General features: G+C 37.6%; 1 protein-coding gene across 1 annotated transcript in view; it reads right to left on the bottom strand.

The window, feature by feature from the left end:
- Positions 1-2,833: 2,833 nt before the first annotated feature.
- MRPS31 (mitochondrial ribosomal protein S31) overlaps positions 2,834-12,553 on the bottom strand; it is a 28,776-nt gene continuing 19,056 nt past the window's right edge. The window contains exon 7 of the mRNA XM_029210586.1: positions 2,834-3,126. Coding sequence (XP_029066419.1) covers positions 2,897-3,126 — 230 coding nt within the window. The 3' untranslated portion in view covers positions 2,834-2,896. The remainder of the gene's footprint in view (positions 3,127-12,553) is intronic.

The raw sequence follows: 12,553 nt of genomic DNA, 5'->3' as shown, positions 1-12,553 counted from the left end.
CTTAGGACCTTCTTCCAAGATCACATGGTCGCTGGCAGAATTCAGTTATTCGAGGCTGTAGAACTGAGGTCCCATTTTGTTGCTGACTGTCAACTGGGGGTTGCTCTCAGCTTCTAGTAACTCCCACAGTTCCTTGCCATGTGGAAGATTCACAGGCCTTCTCACATGGCAGTTTACTATTTCAAAGCCAGTAGCATGCTCATCTAGTCACTAAGAGTCCTATGTAACAACGTAATCATAAGAGTGACTAATTCTGTCACTTTTGCCACAGAACATAATCCAATCAAGGGAATGCCTACACCCATCATCTTCGCCATAGTCTGGATACTTGCTAGAAGCAAGTCTCAGGTTCTGCCTACACTCAAAGAGAGGATGTGATTCACTGGAGATTATCTCTGGGTGGTAAGGGAATTAGAATTTCCCATTCTAATAGCTTTATATTTCTTCTTGCTACACTGCACAGTCTAGGCCTCCAGTATAATACTGACAGTAAATTGTGGTCTTATCATCTTAAAGGAAATGGTTTAATGATTCACCAGAAAGACGTCTGCTGTAAGTTTTTTGTAAATGCCATTTACCAGGTTAAAGACGTTCTACTTGAAGTTTTCTAGTTTCTTTAAATTATAAATGACTGTTGAATTTTATCACACTATTTTTTCTATATCCTTTGAGGTGACATATATATTTTTTCTCCATTGTCAAACCACTCTTGCATTCCCGGGATAAACTAGATTATCAACTTTTCTTTCCTATTTATTGCTGGATTTTGTTTGCTATTTTGGATCTTTCAGATGTGTCATGATTGAGATTAATCTTTGTTATTCTAATCGCTTGAAACTGAGTTGGACTTTTTTCCTTCTTTTTCTATGCTTTGGAATAATTTGTAGGATTATTTGCTTTCTGAATATTTTAAACTCTCCTGAGAAATGGTCTGAGCTTATTGTTTTCTTTCTGGGAAGATTTTAAAAATAGAGATCCTATTTCTTTAACGGTTATTAAATTATCATTTTTCTTTTAAACTACCCAAAGAGAGCCTCTGGCCCATTTCTTCTTTTCTCTTCTGGAAATCTGATTATACAAATATTACTTTCTTATACTCATCTTTACCTGTCTTTCATATTTCTTTTCTCTTTGATTCTCTCTGCTGCATGTGGAGAATTTTAGATCTATTTTCCAGTGTCTAATCTGTTGTTAAACTAGAACTAGATCCCACAGGCCACAATTAAGACCTGGCACAGCCCAATAAATAATATTTTTAAATAAATAAAAATTTAAAAAAATAATAAACCCCTTCACTAATTTTTTTTTCAGATCTGTTAGGTCACTTTTATAGTCTCTTGCTCTACACTTCATTCTAAGTTACACATATTTTTATTTTTATTTTTTAAAATTAATTTATTTTATTTATTTTTGCTGTGTTGGGTCTTCGTTTCTGTGCCAGGGCTTTCTCTAGTTGTGGCAAGTGGGGGCCACTCTTCATTGTGGTGTGTGGGTCTCTCACTATCGCGGCCTCTCTTGTTGCGGAGCACAGGCTCCAGACGCACAGGCTCAGTAGTTGTGGCTCACAGGCCCAGTCGCTCCGCGGCATGTGGGATCCTCCCAGACCAGGGCTCGAACCCGTGTCCCCTGCATTAGCAGGCAGACTCCCAACCACTGCGCCACCAGGGAGGCCCTACACATATTTTTAGATTCTGAATATGATAAGCCCAATATTTAAAGGCTCTGTGAGTCTGATTCTGTTGTCTGTTGTTTCTGCTGGCATACATTCATGGTGCTTTCTTTCCTTATGTGTTTTGTAATTTGAAGACTGGGTTTATGGTGAGTTCCTTCACATACAATTTTTGTTTGCTTGTGCCAGAGCCTGAACACTACTAGCCTGAGGCCACTGTAAACTAAATTCTTAATTTGAGGTTGTTTTTGTTTTTTTTAAAAGAATCCTCAGTCCTTTCAGTTGTATGAATCTGAATCACGTTGCTATACACCATAATAGAAATTAGTTCTGGGCTTCCCTGGTGGCACAGCAGTTAAGAATCCACCTGCCAATGCAGGGGACATGGGTTCGAGCCCTGGTCCAGGAAGATCCCACATGCTGCGGAGCAACTAAGCCCGTGTGCCACAACTACTGAGCCCGTGTGCCACAACTACTGAAGCCTGCACGCCTAAAGCCCGTGCTCCGCAACAAGAGAAGTCGCCGCATTGAGAAGCCCACACGTGCAGCGAAGAGTAGCCCCCGCTTGCCACAAATAGAGAAAGCCCGGGCGCAGCAACGAAGACCCAACACAGCCAAAAATAACAAACAAATAAAATAAATAAAATTAAAATAAAAAAAAAAAAGGAAATTAGTTCTGATTTTAGCATGATGACCTAAAATTCTAGAAGTGATTAGTATAAGCCCTTTATTTCTATAAGGTTACTTCACTATAGTGACCCAGACTTAGGTAAGGGTAGTTAATTTAGTGTGAAAATATAAATATGTATATATGCAAATATAGAACCTACATGTATATGTAAATATAATCTATGCATATAAATTTGTCTGTAAATCCTCTCAACTGTTATAGTCCTCTGATGACATCACATGTACGGCGACTTATATTTCAAAGAAGTATGGTCACTGAATGAAAAGAAAAAGGTTACAGGAAGTCGTCTTAAACTTATTAGTAATTCTAAGATACTCTTTTTGTTTAGAATTACTAGTTGAATCCATAAAAGCTGGTAACTTCTTTCCATGCAGGAATATTTTTCAGTTACCACTGTATATATACTTTTAAACAATTTAACATTTATACGATTCAAATCAGATGCAATAATGAACACAATATAGGAAAACTTCTAGTAAAATTATTTAATTATAATACAAATCTCCGACAGCTTGAAATAAGAATTTCCATGATCTTCAATTGAACTGTATGCCACTTTCTTTTAGAATGTCCCGTTTTTCATTAAAATAGTTCCTAAACCACTCTATATGTTCAACCTTCTGTTTAACACTCAGATACGGGTTTTTGGAAAGGCCACAGGTCACCAACTCCATGAAGTGGCGAATTGGTCCTTGTTTTGGAAAATCCTCCAGGTATTTATCCAGAAATATATGGTCATGAAATTCTGAACCATCATCATCAAAATCTAGGAAATGAGACAAAATATGTTACAATTTTGAATGTAAAACCTACACTATAAAATTAACATTAATGAGGTAGTATAGTATTACAGTAAAGGCATGAACATTGGAGTAAAACAGAGGTTTGCTCACCAATTTAACAGCCACGTGATTGGGCAAATTAACTTCACTGAGCAACAGTTTCCCCAGGCATAAAATGAGTATTAAGACAGCACGTTCTTCATGGGGCTTTATAAAGTTAAATAGACATAAATCTTATAAAGCTCCTTTACAATGCTTAGCATACTACAAATATTCAAAATGTAGCAGCAATTACTACTAATGGATATTTTAATATCTAAAGAAACCACTAAGAAAACTATACAAACTACACTAAAGAAAATACATAAAGCAAAATAAGATGGAATCCTTATATTCAAGCAGCTCACAGGAAGCCAAGAAAAGACAGAGGAGTGAGAAACAGAACAGAAAACAAATAACAAAATGAGACTTAAAGCCTAACAAATCAATAATTACTTTAAATGTAAATGTCTAAATATACCATCAAAAGAAAAACATGATCCAACTATATGCTATATACAAGAAACTCACTTCAAATATTTACCTATAACATAGGTAGGTTGAAAGTAAAAGGATGGAGGCGGACATATCTTGCTAACATTAATATTTAAACAAAGAATGCATGAGTGGCTATAGGAATATCAAAGTAGACTTCAGAGCAAAGAAAATTACTAGAGAGAAAGAGGAACATTACATAATAAAAGGATCAACCCACCAAGAAGACAAAGCAATCTTAATTATGTATGCACCAAAGAGTTTCTAAATACATGAAAGAAAAGTTGATAGAAATAAAGTAGAAATTTAAAAATCCACAGTTACAGTTGGAGGTTTCAATACCCCACTGCCAACAACTGTGAGAACTACCAAGTAGAAAATTAGCAGAGACATAGAAGAACTGAACAACATCAACCAACAGGATCAGTGACACCTACAGAACACTCTACCAGACTATTGCAGAATACAAATTCTTTTAAAGTATCCATGGAACATTCACCTAGTTTAACCATATCCTGGGTCACAAAACAAATGTCAACATATTTAAAATAACTGAAAAAATGTACAGTATGTTCTCTGATCATAAAGGAATCAAAACAGAAATCGGTAACAGGAAGACAATAGGAAAATCTTCAAACAGTTGGAAATTAATGTAAGTAATTCATGGTCATAAAGGAAATCTCAAATAATATTTATTTATTTGGATTGTGGGTCTTTAGTTGTGGCAGGCGGGCTCCTTAGTTGTGGCATGCATGTGGGATCTAGTTCCCTGACCAGGGATTGAACCTGGGCCCCCTGCATCGGGAGTGTGGAGTCTTAACCACTGTGCCATGAGGGAAGTCCCTCAAAAGAAATTTTAAAAAACACATAGAATCGAATGAAAATACAACAAATCAAAATTTGTGGGACACAGCTAAAACAGTGTTGAGAGGGAAATATATACCACTGAATGCACACATAAGAGAAGTCTCTAATCAATAATCTAAGCTCCCACTTTAAGAACCTAGTAAAAGAAGAGCAAAATAACCCCAAAGCAAACAAAAGGAAGGAAATAATAAAGATAACATCAGAAATCAATAAAACTGAAAACAAGAAAATAGAGAAAAATCAATGAAACCAATACCTGGTTCTTCACACGCACACACACAAAACAAAAAAACAAAAATTGATACATTTCTAGCAAGTCTGATAAAGAAAAAAGAGAAGGCACACACCAACAATATTAGCAATGAAAAGGGGGTTATCATTATAAATCCTGAAATCATTAAAGGGATAATAAAGGAATACTCCAAACAACCTTACACTCACAAATTCAACAACTTGAAAAAAATGGACAACTTAAAAAAAATCCATTGAACTACCAAAACTCAACCAAAATAAAAGATAACCTGAATAATCTTATAACTATTAAAGAAAAGAAATATGTAATTTAAAAGTTCTCAAACATTTAAAGAAAAACTAACACCAATTCTACACAATCTCTTCCAGAAACTAGAAGACAGGATACTTCCTAACACGTTTTATGAGACCAGCATTACCTTGTTAAAAAAACAAAGACAAAACAACAACCAAAAACAGGAGCAAGAGAGAGAGAGAACTACAAAACAATATCTCTAATAAACTTAGAGGAAAAACCTTTAAACAAAATTAGCAGACAAATCCAACAATGTATAAAAAGATTTATACACCAAGATCAAGTGGAATTTACTCAAGTAGGATTTTACTGCAAGGCTGGTTCAACATCTGAAAGTCAAGGTAATCTACCATATCAACAGGTTAAAGAAAAAAAATTGTATGACCCAACACTCACTTTGATAAATATTCTCAGCAAATTAGGAAAAGAGAAGAACTACATCAACATGGTAAACCTACAGCTAATATCATAGTGAAAGACTGAAGGCTTCTCCCCGAAGTTCCTGAACAAGGCAAGGAGATCAGCTCTCACTACTCTTACTCAACATAGTACTGAAAGTTCCAGCCATTGATGAGGGAGGCAGAAAGAAAAGTCACGTAGATGGGAAAGGAAGACATAAAACTATTTGCAGACGACATGATTGTCTACGTAGAAAATTCCAAGGAATCTACAAAAAAACTCCTAGAACTAATTAGTGAGTTCAGTAAGGTTACAGGATACAAGATCATAAAAATAAAAATCACTATTTAAATTGGAAGACTCAACATAGTAAAGATGTCATTTCTCTCCAAACTGATCTACAGGTTTAATGTACTTTCTACCAAAATTCCAGCGAAGTTTTGCCCCAGACAAGCTCATTCTAAAATTTATATGGAAAGGCTTAAGTCCTAGAAGAGTTAAGACAATCCTGAAAGAGAAGAATAAAGTGGGAGGAGTAATGCTAGGGCTGCCTCTACAGCTACAGTACAGGCATGCCTCGTCTCACTGTGCTCTGCTCTACTGTGCTTCACAGATATTGGCCTTTTTTTTTTTTGTACAAATTAAAGGTTTGCGGCAACCCTTTGTCAAGCAAGTATATCTACACCATTTTTTCCAACGGCATTTGCTTGCTTCCATGTCTCTATGTCACATTTTGGTAATTCTCACAATGTTTCAAACTTTTTTCTTTATTATTATATTTGTTATGCTGATCTGTGATTGGTGATCTTTGCTGAAGGCTCGGATGATGGTAAGCATTTTTTAGCAATAAAGTATTTTTTAGTTAAGGTATGTACTGTACATTTTTTAGACATAATGTTATTGCACACTTAACAGAATACAGTGTAGTGTAAACATAATTTTTATATGCACTGGGAAACCAAAAGATGCATGTGACTTGCATTATTACAATCTTTGTTTATTGCGATGGTCTGGAAACACACCTTCAATATCTAAGGTATGCCTGTAATCAAAAGAGTATGGTATTCACAGGGAACTCAATACTATGTAATGACCTATATGGAAAAAAAAATCTAAAAAATAGTGGATATATGTATAACTGACTCACTTTGCTGTACATCTGAAACTAACACAACATTGTAAATCAACTATATGCCAATAAAAACTTAAAAAAAAATAGAGTATGGTATTGGCAGGCAGTAAGACACAAAGGTTGATGGAACAAAAATCGAGGACCCAGAAACAGACCCTGTTATGGACTGCCAACACATGGATCTTGGACTTCCAGCCTGCAGACTTTGAGAAAGTAAATTCTGTTGTTTAAGGTACCTAGTCTGTGATGTTTTACTATAGAAGTCTTAGCAGACTAACACAGATCCACATGAATATGCCCAACTTTTTACAAAGATGCATAGACAATTCAATGGAGAAAGGACAGCCTTTTCAACAAATGTTGCCAGAAGAATTGAAAAAGAACCTCAACCTCATGCAAATTAACAAAGAATGGATCACGGTCTAAACTATATATCTAACAGAAAAAAAACCAGAGGAAAATCTTCTGGTTCTAGGGCTGGCAAAGAACTTGACACCAACAGCACAATCCATAAAAGGAAAAATTGGACCCCATCAAAACTGAAGACTTTTGGTCTGTGAAAGAATCTGTTAAAAGGATACAAAGACGGGCTTCCTTGGTGGCGCAGTGGTTGAGAGTCCACCTGCCGATGCAGGGGACGCGGGTTCGTGCCCCGGTCCGGGAAGATCCCACGTGCCGCGGAGCGGCTGGGCCTGTGAGCCATGGCCGCTGAGCCTGCGCGTCCGGAGCCTGTGCTCCGCAACGGAAGAGGCCACAACGGTGAGAGGCCCGCGTACGGCAAAAAAAAAAAAAAAAAAAAAAGCACTAAACATGTAACTACCACACTACCCAGCAACTGCTCTCCTGAGTATTTATCCCAGGGGAACGGAAATCTGTATTCATACAGAAACCTGTACATGAATATTTACAGCACCTTTACTGTAACAGCCAAAAACTGGTAACAGCCCAGATGTCTTTTATCAGGGGAATGGTTAAACAAACTATAAGGTACATTCAAACCATGGAATATTACTCAGCAATAAAAACAACAGCAGCAGACAACCCCTATTGACACACATAACAACTTGGATACATCGCCAGAGAATTAATCATGCTGAGTGGGAAAAAAAAAAAGCCAATCCCCAAAGGTTACATACTGTGTGATTCCATCTGTACGTCTTTCTTGAAGTGACAAAATTATAGAAATGGAAAATGGATTTAGTAAGATTGCCAAGGATCAGGGACTAAGAAAGGACGGCAGTGGGAGGTGAGTGGATGTCGTTATGAAAGAGTATAAGAGAGATCCTTGAGGCGACAGAGCTGTTCTGTATCCTGACTGTGGTCGTGATTACATGAATCTACATATGTGACAAAACTGCACAGAACTAAGCACACAAACACACTCACACAAAGGAGTACATGTAGAACTGGTGACATCTGAACATGGCTGAAAGACACGGCTGCCTGCCTGTGATACTGTGCTGTGGTTACGTGGGTGGTAACTACTAAGGGAAGATGGGTAAAGGGTATGTGAGATATTTATCATTTCTTACAGCTGCATGTGAACCCACAATTACCTCAAAATAAGTTTAAAAATGCTCTCTAATCACTTACAATTATATTACACTTATTGCAAGAGATTTTTAAAATTTTTATTTGGACTTTAAAGATCTATTCATCATTTTTTTTTTTCTTTTTGCAGTGCGCAGGCCTCTCACTGTTGTGGCCTCTCCCATTGCGGAGCACAGGCTCCGGGTGCGCAGGCTCAGCGGCCATGGCTCACGGGCCTAACTGCTCCGCGGCATGTGGGATCTTCACGGACCGGGGCACGAACCCGTGTCCCCTGCATCAGCAGGCGGACTCTCAACCACTGCGCCACCAGGGAAGCCCTATTCATCATTTTTATAAAAACTAAAACACACAAGAAATAAATTAAGGCGTTAGACTACCACATGGCCACTTACTACTCCTATGCTCGTATACATGCCCCTTTGCAACGTGCCTTTGCCATTCTTCCCATAAAGAGGTAGATACAGCCTGTTTCTCCAACCCTTAAATTTGAGGTTGGCCAGGTGACCTGCTTTGGTCAACGGGACATTACCAAACACAATGCAGACAAAGGCCTGAAAAGCGCTTGCACATCAGTCCCTGCTCTTCCTTGTGTTAGGAACTCTTCTATAGCCAGGTGAACAGCCCAGGCTAGCCTGTGAGATGATGAGTGACATATAACCCTCTTATTGCCTTCTCTGACAAACAACTAGACACCAACCAGCCAGCATCAACTAGACGTTTGAGAGAAGCTACTCTAGAACAACCCACCCCCAGCCAACCTGCCAAAACCAACCAGAAAACCCATAAGCTCACGAGCAGTTACAACTTAGCTGTTGTTTTAGTAAGTTTGGGGTGGTTTGTTATGTAGCAAAAACTGATTGACATGATCGGCCGAGGTATTCCTAAAACTTCTTCACATTCAGAATCCAACTCTTCTGAACTGGCTTTTCAACTCGGAGTTGTCAGCGGCCGTGCTTTCCAACTCCTATTAAGAACATTTGCGATGCAGCGTTTCTTAAGAGTGTTCCACTATGGCCTCTCTGACGCCCCTAAGGCAAATCTGGATGCATATCCACAACAGGCAATGACAACTGCTCCTTCACCGATGCCTGACTAGCATAACCAGGTGCATCACGATCTCAGAGATATTTAAAACGGTGAAAGACAAAAGTAGTCATATTCAATGAAATACAGGGAAAAAGCTGTGCAGGAATTTTTTAAATGGAAGTTTTCTCTATCCTGTAACACCCCAAAGTTTCTACTCACATTTTCCCAGGCTAGTCAGTTCCAAGACTAATCACTTCTAAGGTGTATATCCTTCTAGTCCTTTCCCTAAATGCATACATATTTTTTAAAAATAAGACAAATTATTGCTTAAAAAAATCTTTCTCTGAATCCCATTCAGAATTCTCTATGGTTCTCAATGGTTTATACCACCAAGCAAGCATGTTGTTACTCCTTCACTTTTTTTCCTTTTGTTTTTAAGGCGTATGCACCTGGGGATAGGAATGGGAGAAATGCAATCCAGAGAGGTAAAAAATGAAAAATAAAAGCCTCGCTTTGCTAAAGGTCTTTTCCGTATCGTCAAACACTGCTAACAGTTTCCTGTGACAATTATTCTTTAAAAAAAAAAAACAACCCAATATGGCTAATGTGAAAAACAAGGCGGGTTTACATGTTCAATATATTTGAAAGAGTATGTTAGGGCTAAGACATAAGGTCTGTAGCACTGGAGACTTAATAAATCAAGGTGATAAGTGCTCTCAAAAATCCAAGGGTGACTTCTGGATTGAGATTTTGTTGTTGTTGTTAGTTATTAATATCCTTAGATGTACTTAAAATATAAGACTCAAGACAGAAAATTTTGCAAATCATTTTTAAAAATAGCTGTGTTAACACAAGTTCAATAATCAATTTATTAAATCATTAACAGATCGACTGTCTCTGACATAAAGTTATAATGAGTTAATGGGTATAGCAATTATGACTATGCTATATTAGGTGGAAAAGCATCTAAGGGCATAGGTGATCTTATTTCTTATTACTCTTCCAGAAGATGAGAGATCAACCATCTTTTTAAGTCAGAATGTTCCAGCAGGGCGTAATGAACAGATCCTTCCTGAATAAGTCAACGAGTGAATGAAAGCCAAGTGGTACTGGCAAGTATAAAACAAAGGAAAAAACGAGAAAGAGATAAAGAGGGGATACTATATACAAAAATAAGTTCCAGATAGATTAAACAGGAAAAGGCTAACAGATCTGACTAGGTCCAAATTAAAATCACTGTTGGTTGAAGACATTCTGAACAGTTAAAAGATAAGCAACAAGGACTTCTAGTTAAAATGTAGCAGATTGAACCCACGCTTTAAAAATCTCTGCTCCCCTGTAATATCTACTACATGGCAATAAAAGGAATAAAAAGACAAAGAGAAGAGAAGAAGAAACAATAACAGACAGGAGGTATCAGCAAAATGTTGGGGAAGGACAGTGGACAGATAAGTAGTAACTGACTCAGCTGAGTCGAAGATGCTAAAACCAAATTAAGAAGCAGACTTCAAAGGCTTCGGGAATTAGCGGCAGAATATACCACTGAAATTAGGAATGGGGATGAGGGACCAAAAACAGAGGCTTAATTAAAACTGGCTTAGGGAATACGTAGATCTCCCATCTTCTACCTACATCTCTAGATGACTACACCATCCATTTCCCAAAGAAGATGGGAAGTTTACTTTTTGGAGAAACTAAAACAGAAAGAGGAATGAGTCACTAAATTGATAAGAAGGGGGATTAAGTGAAAATCTGTGTGCTGAATGGTGAGACATTCCATGCCGCTCCCGCCCCCATCCTGCCAGCTGGAGGAGCAGCTGGCTATCTTTTTAGAAGAGAATGTGCCAATATTTATTGCAATATAAAACACGCCTATTGTTTGACCCTTCTAGGAATTGAAGTACTCAGACATATACGGAAGGATATGTATAAAAAGATTCACTACAGCTCCATCCATCAACAGGAAAGTGGTAAAATAAATTACAGTGCATTCATACAATGGCATACTATAGAATATGTAAAATAGTTCCATTTTATGGTCCCATATAGACCAAAACAACAGATAAATGTGAAACTACCATTTAAAGTGGACTGTGAGGACACTTATCAAACTATTGACAATGGTCGTTTCAGAAAAAGGGAAGAGAACTGAGAGGTAAAGGTATATTCTCTATTCTTCCATATTATTTAACTTTTTTGCAAGTAAACTTTAATATATTTCTGTAATTTAAATATTTTTTAATAAACAAAAGAAACATAATATAGTAAGGAGAAAATAAGAGAGTGTGGGAAATTAAATACAACAAGGAAATCCCAAATGGTGTACAATCAACTCAGGTTAAATCTGTGTCTAATTCTCCTTTAAATATTACTGAATGCAATTAAATATTACTGAATACAGCTAAAAATATGGTACAGCAAATAAACGGTAAAATCCAGCTAATAGCAATGACCAATTTTTTTTTTTTTTTGCAGTACGCGGGCCTCTCACTGTTGTGGCCTCTCCCGTTGCAGAGCATAGGCTCCGGACGCGCAGGCTCAGTGGCCACGGCTCACGCGGCATGTGGGATCTTCCCCGATCCGGGCACGAACCCGCGTCCCCTGCATCGGCAGGCGGACTCTCAACCACTGTGCCACCAGGGAAGCCCTGACCAATTATTTTTGACGAGTGTATTATAGCACTGAAGCAAATTCAGTGACTTTCACTTTGACTTGCTTCCACTTCTATTTTGTCAAAACTATTATTTCTTTTCCTGTTAGTATTCTGAGGCTCTTGTTCAAAGGCCACCATCTCAAACAACCAACAGATTGTTTCAGACACCACATACTTAATCATCTTTATATTTGCCCTAATTTTCTCCACACTATACCCTCCCACATGACAACAGAGCCCTCTTTAGAGTTCTATGGTAATTCTGAACTTTTCTCACTATTCTTGCTAGCTCATATTAAAGCACACATTCCAGATACCCTAGCAAAGGATGGCACATTACAAGTTTAAACCAACTGAAGAATAAAAACAAAAGTGTGACTGACATCCATGACTGAGCTTTTTTGCCCACTGAAGCCTCTAAACTGAGAATTACTCTTGGAGGGTATTTCAAAACACCTGTAATTCGGTGGCATGTACATGGCTAATGGATATTCAAGAGCAGGACCCTGTTAACTGGGTAGTGGTAAAAATGGGATTAAATTTAGATAAAGCCAAAGCTAAAACAGAAGTGATCTTATTATCAATCCAATATATAACAAAGACTACAAAATCTAACTGGGAATAATTCCATCTAACAGCTTTTATAAATCTCTAGGCTCGCAAAGCACATAGAAGGGACAAACCAGGTTTTAAAAACTGACA

Source organism: Monodon monoceros, unplaced genomic scaffold (genome assembly GCF_005190385.1).
Source record: "Monodon monoceros isolate NGI ecotype Baffin Bay Population unplaced genomic scaffold, NGI_Narwhal_1 Super_Scaffold_8, whole genome shotgun sequence".
Classification (NCBI taxonomy): domain Eukaryota; kingdom Metazoa; phylum Chordata; class Mammalia; order Artiodactyla; family Monodontidae; genus Monodon; species Monodon monoceros.
Note: the sequence above shows the minus strand (reverse complement) of the source record. Positions and strands in the feature narration are given on the sequence as shown.